The sequence below is a fragment of the Schistocerca piceifrons genome, chromosome 4, assembly GCF_021461385.2.
Source record: "Schistocerca piceifrons isolate TAMUIC-IGC-003096 chromosome 4, iqSchPice1.1, whole genome shotgun sequence".
NCBI lineage: Eukaryota > Metazoa > Arthropoda > Insecta > Orthoptera > Acrididae > Schistocerca > Schistocerca piceifrons.
Window position 1 is genome coordinate 124,419,372 of NC_060141.1, and position 22,142 is coordinate 124,441,513.

The 22,142-nt window shown below is 42.4% G+C and overlaps 1 protein-coding gene across 1 annotated transcript; it reads left to right on the plus strand.

The window, feature by feature from the left end:
• The first annotated feature begins 439 nt into the window (after window positions 1-439).
• Window positions 440-17,450, plus strand: LOC124795336 (protein FAM98B-like). Its single transcript, XM_047259322.1, has 2 exons — window positions 440-595; window positions 17,081-17,450. Exons 1-2 carry the CDS (start codon window positions 581-583, stop codon window positions 17,351-17,353), a joined length of 288 nt encoding a protein of 95 aa, XP_047115278.1. The 5' UTR covers window positions 440-580; the 3' UTR covers window positions 17,354-17,450.
• Window positions 17,451-22,142: the final 4,692 nt, after the last annotated feature.

The following is a 22,142-nucleotide window of genomic DNA, read 5'->3' on the forward strand; positions in this document are numbered from 1 at the left end:
CCGACAGAGGTACTCAAAGTACCCTCCTCCACACACCGTCAGGTGGCTTGCGGAGTATGGATGTAGATGTAGATGTAGAAGGAAGAGTACCGAAGTTTTTAAAGGTTTCATAAGAGGTGGCAACGCGGATTTTCCCGTGCGGTGACTTCTCAAAGTCTTGACAAAGCTGTTCTCTGCGTGAATATGCTGCGTCAGCCGCCTCTAACAGCCGCTGATCTGTACCGCTTACATTCCTCAGAACTGCTGGTCACTGCGAGGATGCGCACTTTCTGGGTGGACGGCGGCAGTTGAGCCACCTCGGCCAGGTTCAAGGCCACAGCCAGAGACTTCTGCCGGGACCAGGTGGGGGAGAGGGAAACACTCGAGTGTCCACTCTGCGCTGGGCGCTTCTGTCACTGGTATGTGTGTGTGTGTGTGGAGGGACGCAGTGGGCGGAGCCAAGGGTCCAGTCATTCTGAACGCAATCGGCCGCCGCGTCCTGGTCGCCAGAGTATTTAAGGCCCCTCGATGCGATGTCGGCGACAGACTTGTGGACACCACCAGTGACGCCACAAGAACCGAAGCTGCGGGGACGACCACAATGCTGCGCTTATCGGTGAGTGCCTCATCTGCTCCTGAGCGCGCAGCGCAAAATTAACGTTGGACTTAATGTACTTTATACCTCTAAATTTAAATCTATACCTTTTTAGGCATCGCGTAGTGTGTGGCACAGGACACAATTTAGAATGCTGTGTATGAAAACGTACTTCTATTCCGATCACTAATGTAGTGTGAACAGAATGGCGGATTATTTATCACTGTATGGGCTGCTATTTAGTCTAATCTTATCTGCACATTCCCCAGGGAAGCTATATATCGAGGCTTAAGTGAAATTTCTGAAATTTCTGGCGATATGCCAGTGGCAAGACGCAATCAATACCTTCACTGCGCGATAACAACGGTGAAGTCATTGATGACAGTGCCACTAAAGCAGAGTTGTTAAACACGGTTTTCCGAAACTCCTTCACCAAAGAAGACGAAGTAAATATTCCTGAATTCCAGTCAAGAACAACTGCCAAGATAAGAAACATAGAAGTAGATATCCTCGGAGTAACGAAGCAGCTTAAATCACTTAATAAAGGCAAGGCCTCCGGTCCAGACTCATGTTCCTCTCAGAGTGTGCTGATAAAATAGCTCCATGTTTAGCAATTATATACAACCACTCGCTCACAGAAAGATCCGTACCTAAAGACTGGAAAATTGCTCAAATCACACCAATACCCAAAAAGGGAAGTAGGAGTAATCCGCTGAATTACAGGCCTATATCACTAACGTCGATTTACAGTAGGGTTTTGGAACATACGCTGTATTCGGACGTTATGAAGTACCTCGAAGAAAAAGATTTATTGACACATAGTCAGTACGGTTTCAGAAAATGTCGTTCATGTGAAACACAACTAGCTCTTTCTGCTCATGAAGTAATAAGTGCTATCGACAGGGGATGTCAAATTGATACCATATTTTTAGATTTCCGGAAGACTATCGACACCGTTCCTCACAAGCGTCTTCTAACCAAACTGCGTGCCTACGGAGTATCGCCTCAGTTGTGTGCTGGATTCGTGATTTCCTGTCAGAAAGGTCACAGTTCGTAATAATAGACGGAAAGTCATCGAGTAAAACAGAAGTAATATTCGGCGTTCCCCAAGGAAGTGTTATAGGCCCTCTATTGTTCCTGATGTATGTTAACGACATAGGAGACAATCTCAGTAGCCGTCTTAGATTGTTTGCAGATCATGCTGTCATTTACCGTCTTGTAAAGTCATCAGATGATCAAAACGACTTGCAAGATGGTTTAGATAAGATATCTGTATGGTGCGAAAAGTTTGCAATTGACCCTGAATAAGGAAAAGTGTGAAGTTATTCACATGAGTACTAAAAGAAATCAGCTAAATTTCGATTACGCGATAAGTCTCACATATCTGAAGGCTGTAAATTCAACTAAATACTTAGGGATTACAATTACAAATAACCTAAATTTGAACGATCACGTAGATAATATTGTGGGTAGCGCAAACCAAAGATTGCGATTCATTGGCAGAACAGTTAGAAAGTGCAACAGGTCTACTAAAGAGACTGCTTACACCACGTTTGTCCACCCTATTCTGGAGTATTGCTGTTCGGTGTGGGATCCGCATCAGGTGGGACTGACGGATGACATCGAAAAAGTACAAAGAAGGGCAGCCCGTTTTGTATTATCGCGAAATAAGGGAGATAGTGTCACAGACATGACACGTGAATTGGAGTGGCAATCATTAAAACAAAGGCGTTTCTCGTTGCTACGGGACCTTCTCATGAAATTTCAATCACCAGTTTTCTCCTCTGATCACAAAAACATTCTGTTGGCATCCACCTACATAGGGAGAAATGATCATCACGATAAAATAAGAGAAATCAGGGTTCGCACAGAAAAACTTAAGTGCTAGTTTTTTCCCCGTGCCGTTCAAGAGTGGAACGGTAGAGAGACAGCTTGAAGGTGGTTCGTTGAACCCTCTGCCAGGCACTTTATTGTGAATAGCAGAGTAATCACGTAGATGTAGATAAGGTTCTTCCTACAGTTCAATAAATTTTGTAAGGTTTATGATTCGCTCTCCCGCAAATGTCCGCTCGTACTCCCCTGTTAGCCCAACGGTACACGTTCACCCGCACATCAGCGATATGCCTAAGTAAGGCAAGGAAGAGTTTGACACGTAAGGAAAAACCAATATTTTCCACATCGATTCACAATCTTAGAGCGTAATTCATGACATACATTGATTTACGAAGCGTTTAGAACATTGAATGTTTGTCTCTAGAAATTTATTAGGATATACAGCATTTATGTAAACATTTAATAATAACAGTTCAGTGACGCTCAACGGCGTGGTGTAAGCCTTTCAATTGGACGCCACTTCGGGGACTGAGTGTCCAGACCCAGCCACGCAATCCGACCGGGAAGAGAGGACCTACAGTTTAACTTGGAATACGTACCACATGTCTTTTCTGGCGAATCTTCACATCGTTGAGAGTTGGAGGCTAAGTTAAAGGCAGAATGAAGTATTCCGTGCTCCGACCGGAATTCGATCCCGCGATTTTCCGGCTTCCAGAAACGCGTTTTACCGCTAGACAAGTAGGCCACAGCATTTAGAGTAACAACGGACTCGCAACTAAGCTAAAAACTACCGACCGACCAATAGTTCATTTGAACTTGGTTGGTATTTTTCTAGTGTAAAACTTATTTTTCAGTATTTCTTAGCCTGCTTCATAGCATAAAGTGCTATAAAACACCTCGCAGATAAAAGAGTAAGTAATGTCTGAACATCGTCACTGGCATGGAAAATATATGAAGCCCTTATCAAGCTGGAACTTTCTGGCGGATTAAAACTGTGTGCCGGGCCGAGACTCGAACTCGGAATGTTTCCTTTTCGCGGGCAAGTGCTCTACCAACTGAGGTACCCAATCACGGTTCTCGGCTCGTCCCCGAACCTTTTCTTACGCCAGTACCTCGTCTTCTACCTTCCTCCCGCGAAAGACAAAAGCCCCAAGTTTGAATCTCGGTCCGGCACTCAGTTTTAATTCGCCAAGTAGTTTCATATTAGCGCACACTGTGCTGCAGAGTGAAAATCTCATTCCATTAACAAGCTGTTTGTCAGAATACATCTCTAGATCGGTAAAAGAATCCTTATCACTCTTATATCCCGCGTAAGAAGAATATCATTTTCCATTTGCAGCTGAACAAGCACCAAGGTATAACTGATGGACACATTTTTAACACGAAGAAGCAATACATCCGAATATTTCAATAGTAATATCCAAGGGGAAAATAGCGCGCAACGTCTCAGTTGGCCAACAAGATTTATAGAGACAAATTTCGGACTAGAGAGTGAAAGGATAGAACATTGTGCGAGGGAAACGTATAGGCTCTCGCCTAAAACGATTGCCGGACATATTGATGATTGGTGTCTTAACCAGAGTAAACTACGAAGACACATGCAGTTGATTTGGAAACTCTTACTAATTTTTGGAGATACTGTTAACGAATTTTATCAAAAAGGTTCTTTCTTTCTTTATGGTTGTGAGTATGCCTGTAGCCTTTACCCACTTCGATGTTTCAGTGCCTTACCCCCTTCACAAAGAAAAAGTGAAATTTCTGTGGATAATATAATGTGAAAGGTACCGAATTACTTTGGAAAGCTTCTTTGAAGCCTGACCCTGTTAGATATGGCAAACTTTCGACCTGACTAAACCATTCTGTGAGTCCGCGAACAAGCTCAAACGAATGAGATAACTAAAATGTTCTCCGCATTAGGCCAAGTCTGCGCTCGACCTCTGACGCGGTGAGTTAAAAGTAAGTTTACTAAAGATCCAGCAACGACATTCTTCATATTCTGACCTCCATGGTGCTTTGTTACGGAAATTAATGATTCACAAACGAACAAGTTCTATTTGTCACATTATTGTAGGTACTATTTCAGACGCATGAGTTACCTCTAGGGAAAATTTTGAATAATTTATAAGTCATTAAAATTTGAACAGAGGAAGAAATCAAACACTGATGTTTCTGGATCTGAAGGTATCAGTGACGAAATTCTTACGACTGGTAGGTTTAATGTTTCGCTGTGTACAACACAAAATGATTCTGGACATAGTTCTCTCATAATAAACTGCCAGAACACAGTTACTAGTTAGAAACAGTAACAGACAGTGAAAATTTGCTAGTAGCTCATATGCAGGCGTTTGCTGAAAGTCCTGAGTACGAACCAAAAACTGCAAGGAAATTAACGAACTATTTTAAAAGTCTGACACATTTATACAGGAAATTACAGAGGTAGATAAAAATGAGGAGACATCAGAAACGCAAGATATTGCCGTGCCTAATACGGTGTAGGAAGATCGTTGGCATTCAGAACAGCTTCCAGTCGTCTCAGAATAGATTAATACGGATTCTGTATGGTTTTCAAAGGATCATACTACTCTTCCTGCAAAACAGTGGCTAGTTCAGGTAAGCCGGCCGCGGTGCCCGAGCGGTTCTAGGCGCTTCAGTCCGGAACCGCGTGACTGCTACGGTCGCAGGTTCGCACCCTTCCTCGGGCATGGATGTGTGTGATGTCCTTAGGTTAGTTGGGTTTAAGTAGTTCTAAGTTCTAGGGGACTGATTACCTCAGATGTTAAGACCCATAGTGCTCAGAGCCATTTGAACCATTTTTGAGTACAGGTAATGATGATGGAGGTGGATACGATCACGCACCCTTCGCTCCAAAGTAGGTCACAATGGCTTAATAATATTGTGATTGTGGAGGGCAGGGGATATGCGGAAATTCACCCTCGTGCTTATAAAACCAGTTCTGGACGATACGAACTGTGTGAACAGGGTCTTTGTCGTCTAGGAACAAGCGTCACCATTGGGGACCAAACATTGTGCAATGGGATGGGCTGGATCATCCAAAATGGTCACATAATCCTTGGCAATAATGCGGCCGTGAAGAGTAGCCATGAAACCCATGGAATACCACGATATGCTTGCCCAAATCGACACCGAACCCATGCCGTGTTTCACTCTTGGGACGTAAACTCGGCCACAAGTTGGCAGCAGTTAGAGTTATTGGATCCGACACAGTGCACTCAAAACTACACAGAACCGTGTTCTGACCACGACTGGCGCCTGTAACGTTTTGAGGACATTGCATAGAGGCCGTTCGTGGTCAGATACAATAGTGCAACGCGTAAGCTCGGCTAGCATCAGCATTTATGTTACTTGTGTAATTTCAAGAAACTGCTTTCTGTCATACACAATGAAACTAGTCTGGAGTAACACTTGATGACGTATCAACAGACTGCACTTGACTTATGGAATTGTTAATTACATTGCTGGAGTTCAGGCAGGCACTAAGTTACTAAAAATAGCGTATTTTCTTTGAAAATCATTACTCCATTATCAAACAGAAATCCAGTTAAAACGGCAGGACAACACGAACTCGAGCAATATCGTAACTACTGCAGGTGCCGCGTGTTACGTTATTAGACGCAGCGTTAGGCCAGAGGCGCGTCTACAGTTGTGTGCCCAGGTGAAAGCTCTGTCCTTGGACAGGGCAGAGACCCAGCAGAGGTTTCTGGCGCACTCTTCGCCTCCATTGTAAATACAGCGTCATGCCAACACTGCTCAAAGCCTTTTCTGCACGCGCTCATTACGTACGTGGCTGGCGTGTGCCTATACTAACAACGTTTCTTTCCAGAAGAGCACGGGACTCCTTCGCGCTCTTTTGAAAAGATCTGATACTCATATATGATCCGAAGGTGTCCTATAGCCCTATATATACATGCTAAACTTAAGCATTTTTCTCTGAGCGATGGATAGGAGTTATTTCGTTTGATTCAACTACAGTTGCAAGCCGTGTTACGCAGTGTTAAATGTAATTTGCATTTATAAAACTTAGTTCCAGTGAGGGTCTTATTCCCGACATCATGCTGCTAAAATATTAACCATTTGAATTCATCTTAGTTGCAGAAGGTCAAAGGGTATGACTACCACGTACGGCACCTGGTTTCGATTCTTATCACTGTGACGCAGTATGCATTTGCAGAACTGGCAGCGAACGCACAGCTCTAGGAATTAAACTGTTGGATTGCCTAATAGGGAAGTACTGGCTTCGCTTTCGGTATCTCGCATTAACGGCCGTAGAGAAGTCGACATACCCTCCAACAACATTGTTTCTTGAAGCCTTAGACTCAGGATAACACACTCATCCGACGGCAGGTTCAAATGGCTCTGAGCACTATGAGACATAACTGCTGAGGTCATCAGTCCCCTATAACTTAGAACTACTTACAGAGAAAAAAGAGAGGAGAAAGTAAGGAAGACATAATTTATTTCATGTTGTTCTTGGTAGGCCAAACCAATAAAAAAGAGTCCTGTTATGTCTCCCTCTCTCTCTATGTGTTAAGACCTCGATATCGACACACACACACACACACACACACACACACACACACACAACACACAGACATACACACACTAACACACACAGACATACACACACTAACACACACACACACACACACACACACACATGCAAGGCACACAAATGGGAGGTAAAATAATACTTTTGAAGGGTAAGCTTCAGGCAAGCGAAATGAGGAGGGACGCATTTCATGAACGAACAGTTCAGTAATCTGACCTTGAGTTTTGCATAGGGACTTGATAAGAGTTTACTGAGTAGAAAGCTGGTCTCTTTTATTGGTCAGTTTTATTAATTCCTTCAATCTCAATCAGGATGTATTATAAACGGTACTTTATGGCACCCGAAATCGTAATATTTGGTAGCATGCAGAAATGAATGCACTAGAACAGCATCTACAGCACGCGTTCATAGTAATATTTTATCCACTATAATGTTGGCGAACATTATACTTTCAGATTAAATCATCTGAGAAATACAACAAGCAGCTGTATTTTACATTTTAGTTGGGGCTTGATGCGTTCAACACTTAGTTAGTTATTAAGTGCATTTATGCAGTTACATCTTTGTCGTAATGTGATCTATTTCAAATTTAAATGGTGCAACAGTTCTTTGTGAAAAAATAAATTTTTTGGAGTCACTCTATCTTTTACGTATTCTAGATGTAAAGATGTGGAAAAAATGTTGCACTTTACATCGTCAATTACTTAGAACGTTAATACATGCGAGAGTAAGTAATTTCACTCGTTTCTAGCGATTTAATGCTGCATGAACTGCAATTACGTCAATTAACTATTAAGACGTATTTATATGCTTATTATTTACATGGAGCGTCTAAAATTAATTTTAATGTCACACTCGTTAGAAAGAGAGATAAGCGTGAATTTATGGCTTAACCTTATCACATGAGATGAAAAGTGTGTATACCTTAAACTCAGACGCCTTGACCTCTGTTTTCAACTGTTTAAGAAAGAGTGACCATTACGTAATTCACCTGTATCAGTGTAGAAAAGTGCTGAAGCGCTTAAACAGCGTACTGCGAAAGCGTCAAACTTTAGAATATGGGTCGTAGGAACGTTTCCTTCAGAGGTGAACCTTACTTTCCTATGATCCTTTCGAGAAATCAGGGTTCGTTTTTCCTCCACTACAAGTGATTTCGCATGTTCGTCTCAATTTATTTCATCGAACAGTGTTATTTATAGATATTTAAACGATGTTAAACAGCATCATGACTTGGCCGCTAACTCTCCTTGATAAATTTATGTACAGTGAGAACAATGGAGGTCCTATTAAGTTTCGTTGCAGCACACCCGGTGTTACATGTTACTAGTTAGTTGGAGAGAATTCTTTTCTTAGGCATGGAGTAATGTTTCAGCTTAGAATATGATCCTGCAACGTACATTTTGGAAAGGTTCAGTGGTCTAGTGTGTAAATATGGACGCAGCATTTTTTCCATCTAAAACTGTGGAATGTCTGGTAAAATCATACCGTTAGCCTCCGTATTCTACTTTCTTAATTCTTGTGTTTGTTGTTCTGCCTCATGAATTAAAATATTACTTCTTTTTCAAGTGACTGTTTCTTCTGTCTCCAGGAGTAAATACGGAAAAAGTCTGTAATATTTCCAAATGAGGTGATAATTACATGTACAAAATTAAATTGCACTTAGAAACATAGTTTCAACGGTGTGAGTAGTGGATGCAAGAAGTGTAAGAACCACAGGGAAAACGGTTAGATGTGCCATTAATGTAAGCGACTCTATTCACGACGGGGAGTCATTCCACACTTTGTGACTGGAGAGGCAATAGTGAGACTTGATTGTGCAAGAGCCACCTCAGGCGCTAGGGAAATAACCACTGGGATTCATTGTCCATCGGAATACTTTTGCTCCTGTACGTGACTCCAGCAGTAAACTGCGACAGCAGGAAATTTCCCGATTGTTAGAAGACTACAACTGCTGTCAAAGTGTGACGTCTTAAGATCTGACGTCTTTATTTACACCGGTAGTTAAAATGAAAGTGCGTAATATTTTGATAGTGATACGTGTCAAAGTAACAAACAACTTTGTAATATACAGAGGTAGTGCTATGAAAGTATTGGCGACCTTGAAGACTTGTTTGAAGGAAAAGCAATATGTGATGGACATTTAGTGCGATGCTTTGTTTTACGTTTTACGTTACATAGTGGAGAGCTGCCTCAAACCAGTCTCTGGACTGAAGACCACAACAACAACAGCAGCGTGAAAGCATGGTTCAGTCGGCCTGGTTCCTATAATGAAGCTTTTGTTATCGTGAATCTATGTAGTTGTCATACTGGGTTGCAGTATTCCACCGCACGATAACATCAGTAACCCAGAGGCAGAATACAATAGATTATTTCACCTCTGAGGAAGAACGACACCAGGGACTGAACTCACCCCTAGCTGATGTAGGATTTACCAGGAACATACAGAGGTTGTTTTACAAATTTCATTACAGATTTCTAGGGGTTGTAAAAGGGATTTAGTAGATACGATTTTGATAAGAAACTCTTGTCCAGAAACATACCGTTTGAGTATAAAATAAGTGCTAAAATCGGATTGTTTTCAAATATCTCGCTTCACGGGACGGAATGTAATGGTAAAGGTGCTGTAAGTATACCGTGATCGATGTACGTGACAGCGAGCTACGTGGCAGCATGGACTGGCGCGCCTTACCTTACACTGGACTCAAATTCGGGAGGACGACGGTTCAGTCCCGCGTCCGGCCATCCTGATTTAGGTTTTCCGTGATTTCCCTGAATCGCTCTAGGCAAATGCCGGGCTGGTTCCTTTGAAAGGGCACGGCCGACTTGCTTCCCTAATCCGATGAGACCGATGACCTCGCTGTTTGGTCTCTTCCCCCAAACAATCAAATCCAATCCAATCCGCCTTACCTTCTACAACCTTCTGTAGTCTCTCGCCTTTTCCGGAAGACAGTGCATTGCCGAGTTGCGTTAAGTCGGACGAGTGAACACGTAATGAAAAATTTCTGAGCCTGAAAATCCCGACGTTGAATTATGAAATGTTTAGCAGCCAATTGATTGAAATATTACTTTGAAACAGAAATGTGGAATCGTCCGCGGCTTTTTTGAAGTGCGTGACCTTTAAAATTTGTCAGTATCGTCAACGGAATTGGTGTGATACAGTTAGCCGTCGTTTTCATTGTTTGAAGAGGAGCCTCAGCCATTTTTACGACTAAATCGGTAGTAAATAATTACAGTTACGCCGAGTACGATTTAGTTTTTTCTGTGCGATCGTGGTTGAGGTAAGTCTTTCACCCATTAGTCCGACAGCTAGCCGTTAGGATCACGGTCAGAACTTTAAATATTATTGGACGTGAGTTTACACCGCACAAGGCATGTATCGAGAACGTTTGCCGGATCGCTTCAGTTCATCATTTTCGTCCGACTGTATCAACAGAGACAATGGTATGTTCGGGACTAGGAGGGTTGACTGTAACGCTCCACGGACGTGCACTGGGGTTTGTGGACCATGTGTATGAAAGCATGTGTCGCAGATACAGTATGTGCAACGAACTCCAGGGTCACCATATGGAGCAGCTCCTGTAGAGCACACAGGTCATAGCCCACTGTCTCCGTTGCGTGCGTGCCGTGAAGCGGCAGATCTAAAAGTGATCCCATCTTGAAACTTCTGTTGCGTCAAACTGTTCATTTCCGAACACAGGTTCCTTATCAAAACTTTATTACTAAGTCCGCTGTACAACACATAGAAGCCTGTAAGTAGAATTTTAAAACACCCTGTACGTTACATCATTATCTCCTAATGAACACTTGATCAAGACCGTGGAGTCGAAATTAAGCAGAACTATCAACTAAAGTTTTTAGGTAAGACAAACATCGTACTAAAATTGTGACTCTCTTCGATCAATGTTTGAAGTCTCTGAAGTCCAGCAAGAGAAGAGAATCTTGATACTTGCTTCAGCATATACACATTTCAGTGATTGTCTGAACGCAGCTACAACCAAGAATACTGTTAAATTCAACATGTAACGTTAGTAATCCACAATTGGATTGAAGCTACGGCATGGAACAATGAGGAAATTTAATACTCAGGACTCTTATATATGCCAAGCTTTAGCCTTTAATGAAACTGTTTCTAACGGTTGGCATTCATGCAGTATCGAGGACTTCGTTAGGTTCAAAACGTGTGTTAGTTAGTCAGTTAGTTAGTTTCTTGTTCCATGGATCGTTTTGCACAATAAATCGTGATGATGTGGAACAAGCCATTTTACATTCCGTGACAAATTTGTGAATACTGCTACATGCCGTACTTTTATAACTATTTTCTCTTTTTATTTTACTTAGTTATTTATTTATTTTCACAGATTTTGAATTAGTAATGCACACACGCCACCTTTTACACATTGTAACAATAAAAATTCTTCTGCGGAATAGATGGAGTTGTCAAGGAGAAACTTTTTCAGTTTGTTTTCATTATTTTTACTTGGCTGTCTGTTAGACATTTTATATAGCTAAGTAAGCGATCAAAATTTTATTTTGCACGATTGTACATCCCATTTTGTGCTAAAGACAACCTTAATGCGGAGTAGTGAATATCATTTTTATTGCGGTATTGTGATTATGTACATCACTGTTCCTTTTCAACTGTAGTGGGATATTTACAACAGACTTCGTGAGGGAATACATATACTGTGAAGTATTAGTCAGAATGTTCAACTCCTTAAACAGATGACCACGGGATGACAAACAATATATTCACAGAAAAGTTAGGGAGTGTAAGAAGATACAGTATCTGCAGCGTACAACGAAAGCATTAATATTTGTATTTCGGTTACCACATTAGGGTTTCGCCAAAGGACTCATATTACATCAGAGATACAACATGAAATAAATTATGTCTTCCTTACTTTCTCCTCTCTTTTTCCATTAGTTTATCATTCTTTCCATATGTTTTTCTCTTCTTTCTTCTGTCTATAGCGCGCCTGCCTTTTTCTTTCTTTATTTTCTTCTGGAAGCTCTAGAAATGTTTTACTTCTGCGCTAAACTTCTATCTTTCTCCTATTTCTACCTCCGTTATTCCTTTTCTCTTAGGTCTACTTTAGCTTCTTTGATCTAAGTCACCGATTTTTGGGGTTCTCTCAAAGAAGTTAAAAATTCTTTTTGTCATCCTCTTTTCACCTAGTCATTTTAGGTGTCCGCAGAATACAACTCTCCTTTTCATTGCGTCTGATGTTGGCTTGGTTCCATTTCTTTTATAAATTTCTTTATTACTTCTTAGTTTCCATTTCCCGTTCTCTTATTTTGGTCCCAAGACTTTCCTGGTTGTTTTTCTTCCCATTTTTTCTTAAACTGCGTGATGACTGGGTGTTGTGTGATGTCCTTAGGTTAGTTAGGTTTAAGTAGTTCTAAGTTCTAGGGGACTGATGACCATAGATGTTAAGCCCCATAGTGCTCAGAGCCATTTGAACCATTTTTTTTTCTTAAACTGTTTGGTTGTATATAACGAAAGGCATTCTGACTTAATGGCTGTGCTGTAGTGCCGGAGTTTCGCCTTAGTGGAAATTGATTTCTTGTTACATAGATTTTTAATAGTTGAAAAGCCGCCTTCATTTTCCTTGTCCTTGCTAAATGAGCTTCTTTGTCCAAAGCATCTGATTGTATCATTTGAGCTAGATGTTTAAATTTTGTAGTCTTTATTATTCTTCCATAATCAGTTTCCATATATTTCTGTGCCTCCTTCGCATCTTTTTCAAAGATATACGTAGACTTGGACTTTATTTATTCTTGTTTCTTTCTTCTGCAACATAACAAACTCTGTTACATGATTATGATCACACACGGGCCCTTTAGTGTCATTTTATTCAACTGTAATGGTAATTCCTCCGTTTATAGGCGTTTCTTTAGATCTGCTGGTACAGCTTAACTCGCAGTGTTTTAGCTTGAGAAACTATGAGGAGAGCCTGATGCGCATCGAATCTGTGCGGTGTTAGTTTAGAACAATGGACAGCTTGAGTGACGTTTGCTGACGGTTACACATTTTCTTTCTTCCAAACTCTGGTCTTCTCCCCAACCTCTGCCTCAGCAAAAACAATACACAATCAGTTAAAATACGACAGAAAACGCAGGACAAATTTAACAACATACACAGAGATGACGCGCACGACCTCCCTCCCTCATGATTAACGACTGTGACTACAGGAAGTACATCCGACCACAAAGCTAAAGTCAAAACAAATTTGCCACCCACGGAGAGCAGAAGATCTCGTTCGACGGGATAAACGCTAGGAAAGAGAGCGAGAGAAGTGTTTGCTACCCCTGCAAGACCGCCGCAGTTGCCTCACACACTGTTTTGGAACAGAGAGCCGAACTCTGCCAACGCGCCTTGGCTTTCCTGTTGCGAAAGCAAACATTCAGATGCAAATGCGCCACAACACTGATCTGTATGCGAAGGAAGCTAAAAGTCACTTACTCACTTTGTTTGCACCGGCCAATCGCGTGTAAAATCGCTGATCATTGTCGCCGCAATGTCAGCGATATGTCTTTCGTGTCTGCAGTGACCGCTACAAGGTCTTCCGTTGGAATGTGGCCAGTTTCTGCGCTAGGAACCGCGAGAAATTGCGTCTCGTCAGAACAAACTTCGTTTCGTCTATCACCGTGGATAAGCACTCCTTTATTGTCAATGACTCAAAGTTTATGTGCACCGCAGCAAACATTTGAAGCTACTCATGGTTTATATAATAATCATCATCAAAGTTCTTATTTTTTCTACCCCTCCCATAAATTACGTGAGACCACTTAAGCCATGCCAGAGATACTATGTCCAGGAATGAATTATTCATAGAAAGTGCACAAAATTCCATTTAACAGGATGCAGCTTGCGTCAAAACTCTAAACAGTTCAAATTAAAAGTATCATAAAAAGATGTAAACAACCAATAGAGCTTTATATCTGCACATGGCAGTGTTCAGTTAGCAACTGCCTTTATCATTTCTCTTTCCTTGCTACGAACATGGCTGCCCATGCATATATGTAATTTGAATATCATTAGTTTTAATAATAACAGTAATAATAATGATTATTATTATTATTATAACAGTTACTACCAGTATGGATTAACCCACTAACAAGACAGTACAATTGTAATAAGTACAGACGAGTGTAACGATTAATTAACATCAAGATTGCCAAACCCTGTAGAACAGCCAAACGAAGGGCTGTGTTTTCTATCGGTTCTAAAACCAATTATTGTTAAAATAAAGGAAATGGTGAATGAATGCAAAGAAATTAATACCTGAAATACTAAAGAAATATTAGAAAGTGCTCGTAAAAACTGGCCTCAATTAGCTAAAAATATTGTCGTCCTTAACAAAAGAAATAAACAGGAGGCACTACTTGACAGGAGGATAAAACAATGACGAGAGTAAAACTGAAAAAGGAGTCACATCAGGCACAGCAATTTTCGTCAACAAAAAGCAGACATAGCTGACGAAATATAAACTGGCAACTGAATGTTTAACTAATCAGTCAGTTTAAATGTCACTTTAAAGGCTCTCGAAAAGCTAAACGCGTTAGATGCCTTACAACCAACAGCAGTGAGCAGACCGATAGTAAAACATATTACATTCTTTGGGGAATCCAAACCATCACAATACCAAATTTAAGAAACAGGAAATAGGACAAAAATGATGCAAAAGAATAACTGAGTTATCTACTTTCCATGGACTAAAGCACTCACAGGAAATGAACTTGCAGACCATCTGACAAAAGAGGCATCCATATCACAACAGAAACTTAGCTATATCAAAAGTCAAAACACTCGCTTAACTAATGTCACGAAAAGCATCTCTGGAAGAAAGGGAGAAAGAATGGCAAACACACTACAATAGGAATCATTACAAAAGAATATTTTCTAGCGGTGCACCAAAGACTGGCGATCAGACTACCGATCTCTCCCAATTTCACAGCGGTGCTAACAGGACACAGAAAGTTGAAGGCTTACTAGTATCGTTTCGGAGTAACAAACGACGCTGTGTGTCCATGCACTGGAGGTAATGAAACCGTTGATCAAATGTTACTGGAATGTAGCAACTTGAGCAGGCAGAGAAACGTACTAATGGAAACTGTAATGATGAAAGGCGGAAACTGGCCAGCTAGCAAACCTGAACTAACACAACATTTCTTAAGAGACATTCTATAAGTTCTGTAATTCAATAGAATTTCCAGATGTTTGATTTTCACAGACCAGCTGCAAAACAAACTCTATACAACTTTAAGGGCAGTAACCAGTGTAAGGCAAATTATGCAACATTTAAAATATCTTTTTATATCTACAACAAAAGTCGTAATTAAATAAATCAACACGTGTATCACTCTGTGCACCGTGTCCTGTTAATAATAATAGTAGCAACAACAACAACCACAACAACAACAATAATAATAATAATAATAGCAACAGTACCTGGTATTGCAGAATTTGACTACTCACAACGTCTCACTACTGGATTTTAAGAACATGGAAACATATCCACTTACTGGTGCCCATTTCCTTTGTTTCCTAATTGGTGATCATTTTATAGTCGCAAAAATGAACGATAATGGCTTGAACTTGTCTTGGAATTTTCCTTGACACGCTATTTTAGCCCCTGATCCACAAGAGGAGTGTATTTTTTGTAGCTAAAAGCAGGGAGAAACGAAGTCAATGTGGCAACTGCTGGCTTGGCCCGGAGGGACGTTGCAGCCTACACCACACTTGAATGTGAAAGTGATCGAGCGACGTAGCGCTGTGTTAATACATTCGGTCGCATTCTGAAGCTCCCTGGCCAGATTTATGGTTCCCACGGTTTCCTTAAACCAATCAAGACAGTTGCGAGGACGTATTCTTTCAAAATGAACCGATTGTTTTCCTTTCTCAACCCTTCCCCAGTGTGAGTTGGTGCTCCATCTCTGATCACCTCGTTAGCGACGGAACATTAACTCCTAATCATCTTTCCTTCCTTCCTTGAATGTAAAAGAATCGAAATATGCGGTGCAGCTCGCAAGTGTCCTCATTCAGTGCCCTCAATGCTCACATTTAACTCCCTCACGCATCCTATCCCATCTGAAAACGCTAATTTCACTTTCCCAATGTTTTCTCCTCATTTCCAACTCTAGAATCCTGCTGCACCTAGAGAGATATATTACAAACGACTCCTACTCATAAATAATGATATCTACCCGAACCCCTGACATCTACCCAAATATTTATCCGCTGTATGAGTTCTAATTCTCCTCCTCCCCTGTACTATACCACAAGCTCCTTCTCCACTTTATGTCTTTCTTTCCTCTTCGTGACATGACCCTGACCGCAGTCTAGCCCCCTACTCCATTCCTGTCTCCTACCATAACCTCTGCACACCTATCCTGATTTCCGTATTACAAGCTTCTTGACCATTTACTTATTCCTACACTATGATGTATGCACCCATGAAACTAACCTCCTCTCGCCTAATGGTACATCTTACTTGTGATAGTCCCAATAATTTTAAAAAATGTATAGTGCTTATTTTAAAAGCAGCTTTATTTTTCTGCACCATGATTTTATTTTTATTTCTGTTTTATTTATACTCTTTTAAATGTAAAGAATTGACAGTCTTTTTACACCATTACTAAGTTTATCGAGTTCTCATAAAAGTTATATGGGTATGATGCCAATTAATTTGCAAAGTAACTGGGACTGCATAGTCTGGCATTTCACTCAGGTTACAGAGTCCTTTCTCTAGGTCTTCTCATGCATTGTTTCAAAGTTATAAATGTTACACCCATTTAGCTGAAGAGTGGGATGTATGTAGTAATGCTGACAGTCCCACCCTCAGTCGATGTGGGGCTAGGGGACAAAAACAAAAATAAATTATAATGAATTAAACTATCCAACGATGGATGAAAAATTGATGACGATGAGGATATTACTTCTTACCAGTTTCAGATTGTAGCTACTTGAGATGGGGGTTGGAGAGGAAGGATAATGCATGTGTGACAGTGCTATCTGAACAATCCATGTGTAAGCTAAATGTTTAAATATAAGACTAAATTTGACAAATCCAGCATGCAGTAATATGATGTGTTTATTGTTCCAGCTGTTGCTGCTAGGACTGCTAGCGGTGGTAGCCATGTGTGCTCCACCTCTTGACATGGCGCCTGCTGACGCACCACCACAGCCAGAAGGGAATGGCGAGTCCCTGAACACTGCCGAATCTGCATGGGGCGGCTGGGGAGGCGGCTGGGGCGGTCGCTGGGGAGGCGGCTGGGGCGGCTGGGGCGGCCGCGGCTGGGGAGGCGGATGGGGCGGCGGCCGCTGGGGAGGCGGCTGGGGCGGTCGCTGGGGAGGCGGCTGGGGACACTGGGGCTGAGTCGTCTCTTCCCGTCCTCACACCTGCTGCACCGTGACGTCACCGCCTGTAACCTGTCATGCTTCTTATCTCAATAAAGTTCTCATCATATAAACTACTTCAGCGTTTTTATTTGCCTTTTTTCTGTCTTCTCTTCATGATAAGTAAATGGAATGATGTTTTTTATTTGTATCAGAAGTATCAAAACACACACACACACACACACACAAGTACAGAATATATATAACAAGTAAGTTAAAATGTTTCGGTGCATGGAAGATTACATCATGTATCGACAAACTGGGCAACCTCAAGAGCATTTGAAGGTGCACAGAGAAGGTCTTCGTCAGTGCAGGTTGCAGGGTATAGTTAGTAGCAAAACAAGTGGTCCATGGTAGTTGGTAGCGATGTCTATAAAGCCCCGTTTGTGGAGATTATATCTGAGTTTTCCAGCCCCAGAGTGTAGGCGACTGAGAGTATACCATGTAGTCCACTTCTCTTGGTGGGCAGGAGGGGTATTTTTGAGATGCTTAAGGCCAGTGAGGATCCATCATAATTTGTGTTTCCCACATTTCCATTCTAGTTATGGAGTCGTTTGCAAAATGCTGTTAGTTTTCACAGAGCTTTTTTTGGCCCTCTATCTCTGGAAACTTCGTATATGATAACATAATGGATTGCTTGCATTGGTGACAAGGCTCTTTCCACACTGACATCAACTTCATGGTGCAAATGGTCTAGACTGCAGACATCTATCAATAATCCTAAATGTCTCATTCAGTACCTTTTCGATTTGTTTGGCGTGGCCTGATCTGCACCAGATGGGCATATGTATACCACCGTGGAGTGGAAGCCTGAAATTACCACCATCCCATACTTGTAGCTCAGGACTCCATATCCCCATGATTATCCTCTTTAAGATGTTGTAACTACGAGTATAATGCAGTTACGGCTAACATTGGTACAGCAAGTGATCTACAAGCTTCTGCACACACACATACACACACACACACACACACATATACATATATATATATATATATATATATATATATATATATATATATATATACTCAGTACTCACCACTGTTAATGCAAGTAATAGAAACGCATGTTCCGTCATCTTCTTCTCTCTGCAGCACTCATTCACTACATTCCAAACCATTAGCAGTCTGCGCTGTACTGTGACCCTTCAAATAAAACAAATACTCCATTTTCTGTTACATGAAAATGCTTGCCCTATCACTGAACTCATATAGGTACCATGATTTTTGCCTGCTCTCTAGTAAATTCCATCCTTCTTGACTCTTTCTTTATGCACTACGATACCCAAAAGAACAGAACTCATTCTTTTATTAGCCGGTCGGTGTGGCAGAACGGTTCTAGGCGAACCGCTGCAGTCGCAGGTTCGAATCCTGCCTCGGGCATGGATGTGTGTGATGTCCTTAGGTTCGTTAGGTTTAAGTAGTTCTGAGTTCTAGGGGACTGATGACCTCAGATGTTAAGTCCCGTAGTGCTCAGAGCCATTTGAACCACCATTCTTTTATTGATTTTCGAAATTTTTCATTATTTACCTCAGGTATGACACCAGTCAACAAGGATCCTTGTAACTTGTCATATACAAGACGACAAGCAACTGCATCAGAATAAAACAAACATGGAGATCTGCTGGAATAGGCTATGACCGCCATAAATAAGAATTTACTGCTCAGTGGTCACTTGTAAAAGGATGTGCACAAAGGAACTACATTAAAGATTTAAGTATTTAATAAATTAAAATTAATACAATTCTTTTTAAGAATCAGTTTACCTTAGGGGACCCAGAATACTTCATATAAGTTAATAGGAATATAAAAAAAGGGAGGAAGGTTTATCTGTTTAGCAAGAGTAATAGAAGGCAGATTTCAGACTACCTAACAGATCAAAACGAAAATTTCTGTTCCGACACTGACAATGTTGAGTGTTTATGGAAAAAGTTCAAGGCAATCGTAAAATGCGTTTTAGACAGGTACGTGCCGAGTAAAACTGTGAGGGACGGGAAAAACCCATCGTGGTTCAACAACAAAGTTAGGAAACTACTGCGAAAGCAAAGAGAGCTTCACTCCAAGTTTAAACGCAGCCAAAACCTCTCAAACAGACGCTAAACGATGTCAAAGTTAGCGTAAGGAGGGCTATGCGTGAAGCGTTCAGTGAATTCGAAAGTAAAATTTTATGCACCAACTTGACAGAAAATCCTAGGAAGTTCTGGTCTTATGTTAAATCAGCAAGTGGCTCGAAACAGCATGTCCAGACACTCCGGTATGATGATGGCATTGAAACAAAGGATGACACGCGTAAAGCTGAAATACTAAACACCTTTTTCCAAAACTGTTTCACAGAGGAAGACCGCACTGCAGTTCCTTCTCTAAATCCTCGCACAAACGAAAAAATGGCTGACATCGAAATAAGTGTCCAAGGAATAGAAAAGCAACTGGAATCACTCAACAGAGGAAAGTCCACTGGACCTGACGGGATACCAATTTGATTCTACACAGAGTACGCGAAAGAACTTGCCCCCCTTCTAACAGCCGTGTACCGCAAGTCTCTAGAGGAACGGAAGGTTCCAAATGATTGGAAAAGAGCACAGGTAGTCCCAGTCTTCAAGAAGGGTCGTCGAGCAGATGCGCAAAACTATAGACCTATATCTCTGACGTCGATCTGTTATAGAACATATTTTTTGCTCGCGTATCATGTCGTTTTTGGAAACCCAGAATCTACTCTGTAGGAATCAACATGGATTCCGGAAATAGCGAACGTGTGAGACCCAACTCGCTTTATTTGTTCATGAGACCCAGAAAATATTAGATACAGGCTCCAGGTAGATGCTACACTCCCGGAAATGGAAAAAAGAACACATTGACACCGGTGTGCCAGACCCACCTTACTTGCTCCGGACACTGCGAGAGGGCTGTACAAGCAATGATCACACGCACGGCACAGCGGACACACCAGGAACCGCGGTGTTGCCCGTCGAATGGCGCTAGCTGCGCAGCATTTGTGCACCGCCGCCGTCAGTGTCAGCCAGTTTGCCGTGGCATACGGAGCTCCATCGCAGTCTTTAACACTGGTAGCATGCCGCGACAGCGTGGACGTGAACCGTATGTGCAGTTGACGGACTTTGAGCGAGGGCGTATAGTGGGCATGCGGGAGGCCGGGTGGACGTACCGCCGAATTGCTCAACACGTGGGGCGTGAGGTCTCCACAGTACATCGATGTTGTCGCCAGTGGTCGGCGGAAGGTGCACGTGCCCGTCGACCTGGGACCGGACCGCAGCGACACACGGATGCACGCCAAGACCGTAGGATCCTACGCAGTGCCGTAGGGGACCGCACCGCCACTTCCCAGCAAATTAGGGACACTGTTGCTCCTGGGGTATCGGCGAGGACCATTCGCAACCGTCTCCATGAAGCTGGGCTACGGCCCCGCACACCATTAGGCCGTCTTCCGCTCATGCCCCAACATCGTGCAGCCCGCCTCCAGTGGTGTCGCGACAGGCGTGAATGGAGGGACGAATGGAGACGTGTCGTCTTCAGCGATGAGAGTCGCTTCTGCCTTGGTGCCAATGATGGTCGTATGCGTGTTTGGCGCCGTGCAGGTGAGCGCCACAATCAGGACTGCATACGACCGAGGCACACAGGGCCAACACCCGGCATCATGGTGTGGGGAGCGATCTCCTACACTGGCCGTACACCACTGGTGATCGTCGAGGGGACACTGAATAGTGCACGGTACATCCAAACCGTCATCGAACCCATCGTTCTACCATTCCTAGACCGGCAAGGGAACTTGCTGTTCCAACAGGACAATGCACGTCCGCATGTATCCCGTGCCACCCAATGTGCTCTAGAAGGTGTAAGTCAACTACCCTGGCCAGCAAGATCTCCGGATCTGTCCCCCATTGAGCATGTTTGGGACTGGATGAAGCGTCGTCTCACGCGGTCTGCACGTCCAGCACGAACGCTGGTCCAACTGAGGCGCCAGGTGGAATTGGCATGGCAAGCCGTTCCACAGGACTACATCCAGCATCTCTACGATCGTCTCCATGGGAGAATAGCAGCCTGCATTGCTGCGAAAGGTGGATATACACTGTACTAGTGCCGACATTGTGCATGCTCTGTTGCCTGTGTCTATGTGCCTGTGGTTCTGTCAGTGTGATCATGTGATGTATCTGACCCCAGGAATGTGTCAATAAAGTTTCCCCTTCCTGGGACAATGAATTCACGGTGTTCTTATTTCAATTTCCAGGAGTGTATTTTCCTTGACTTCCGGAAGGCGTTCGATACAGTTCCACACTGTCGCCTGATGAACAAAGTAAGAGCCTACGGAATATCAGACCAGCTGTGTGGCTGGATTGAAGAGTTCTTAGCAAACAGAACACAGCATGTTGTTATCAATGGAGAGACGTCTACAGACGTTAAGGTAACCTCTGGCGTGCCATAGGGGAGTGTTATGGGACCATTGCTTTTCACAACATGTATAAATGACCTAGTAGATAGTGTCGGAAGTTCCATGCGGCTTTTCGCGGATGATGCTGTAGTATACAGAGAAGTTGCAGCATTAGAAAATTGTAGCGAAATGCAGGAAGATGTGCAGCGGATAGGCACTTGGTGCAGGGAGTGGCAACTGACCCTTAACATAGATAAATGGAATGTATTGCGAATACATAGAAAGAAGGATCCTTTGTGGTATGATTATATGATAGCGGAACAAACACTCGTAGCAGTTACTTCTGTAAAATATCTGGGAGTATGCGTACGGAACGATTTGAAGTGGA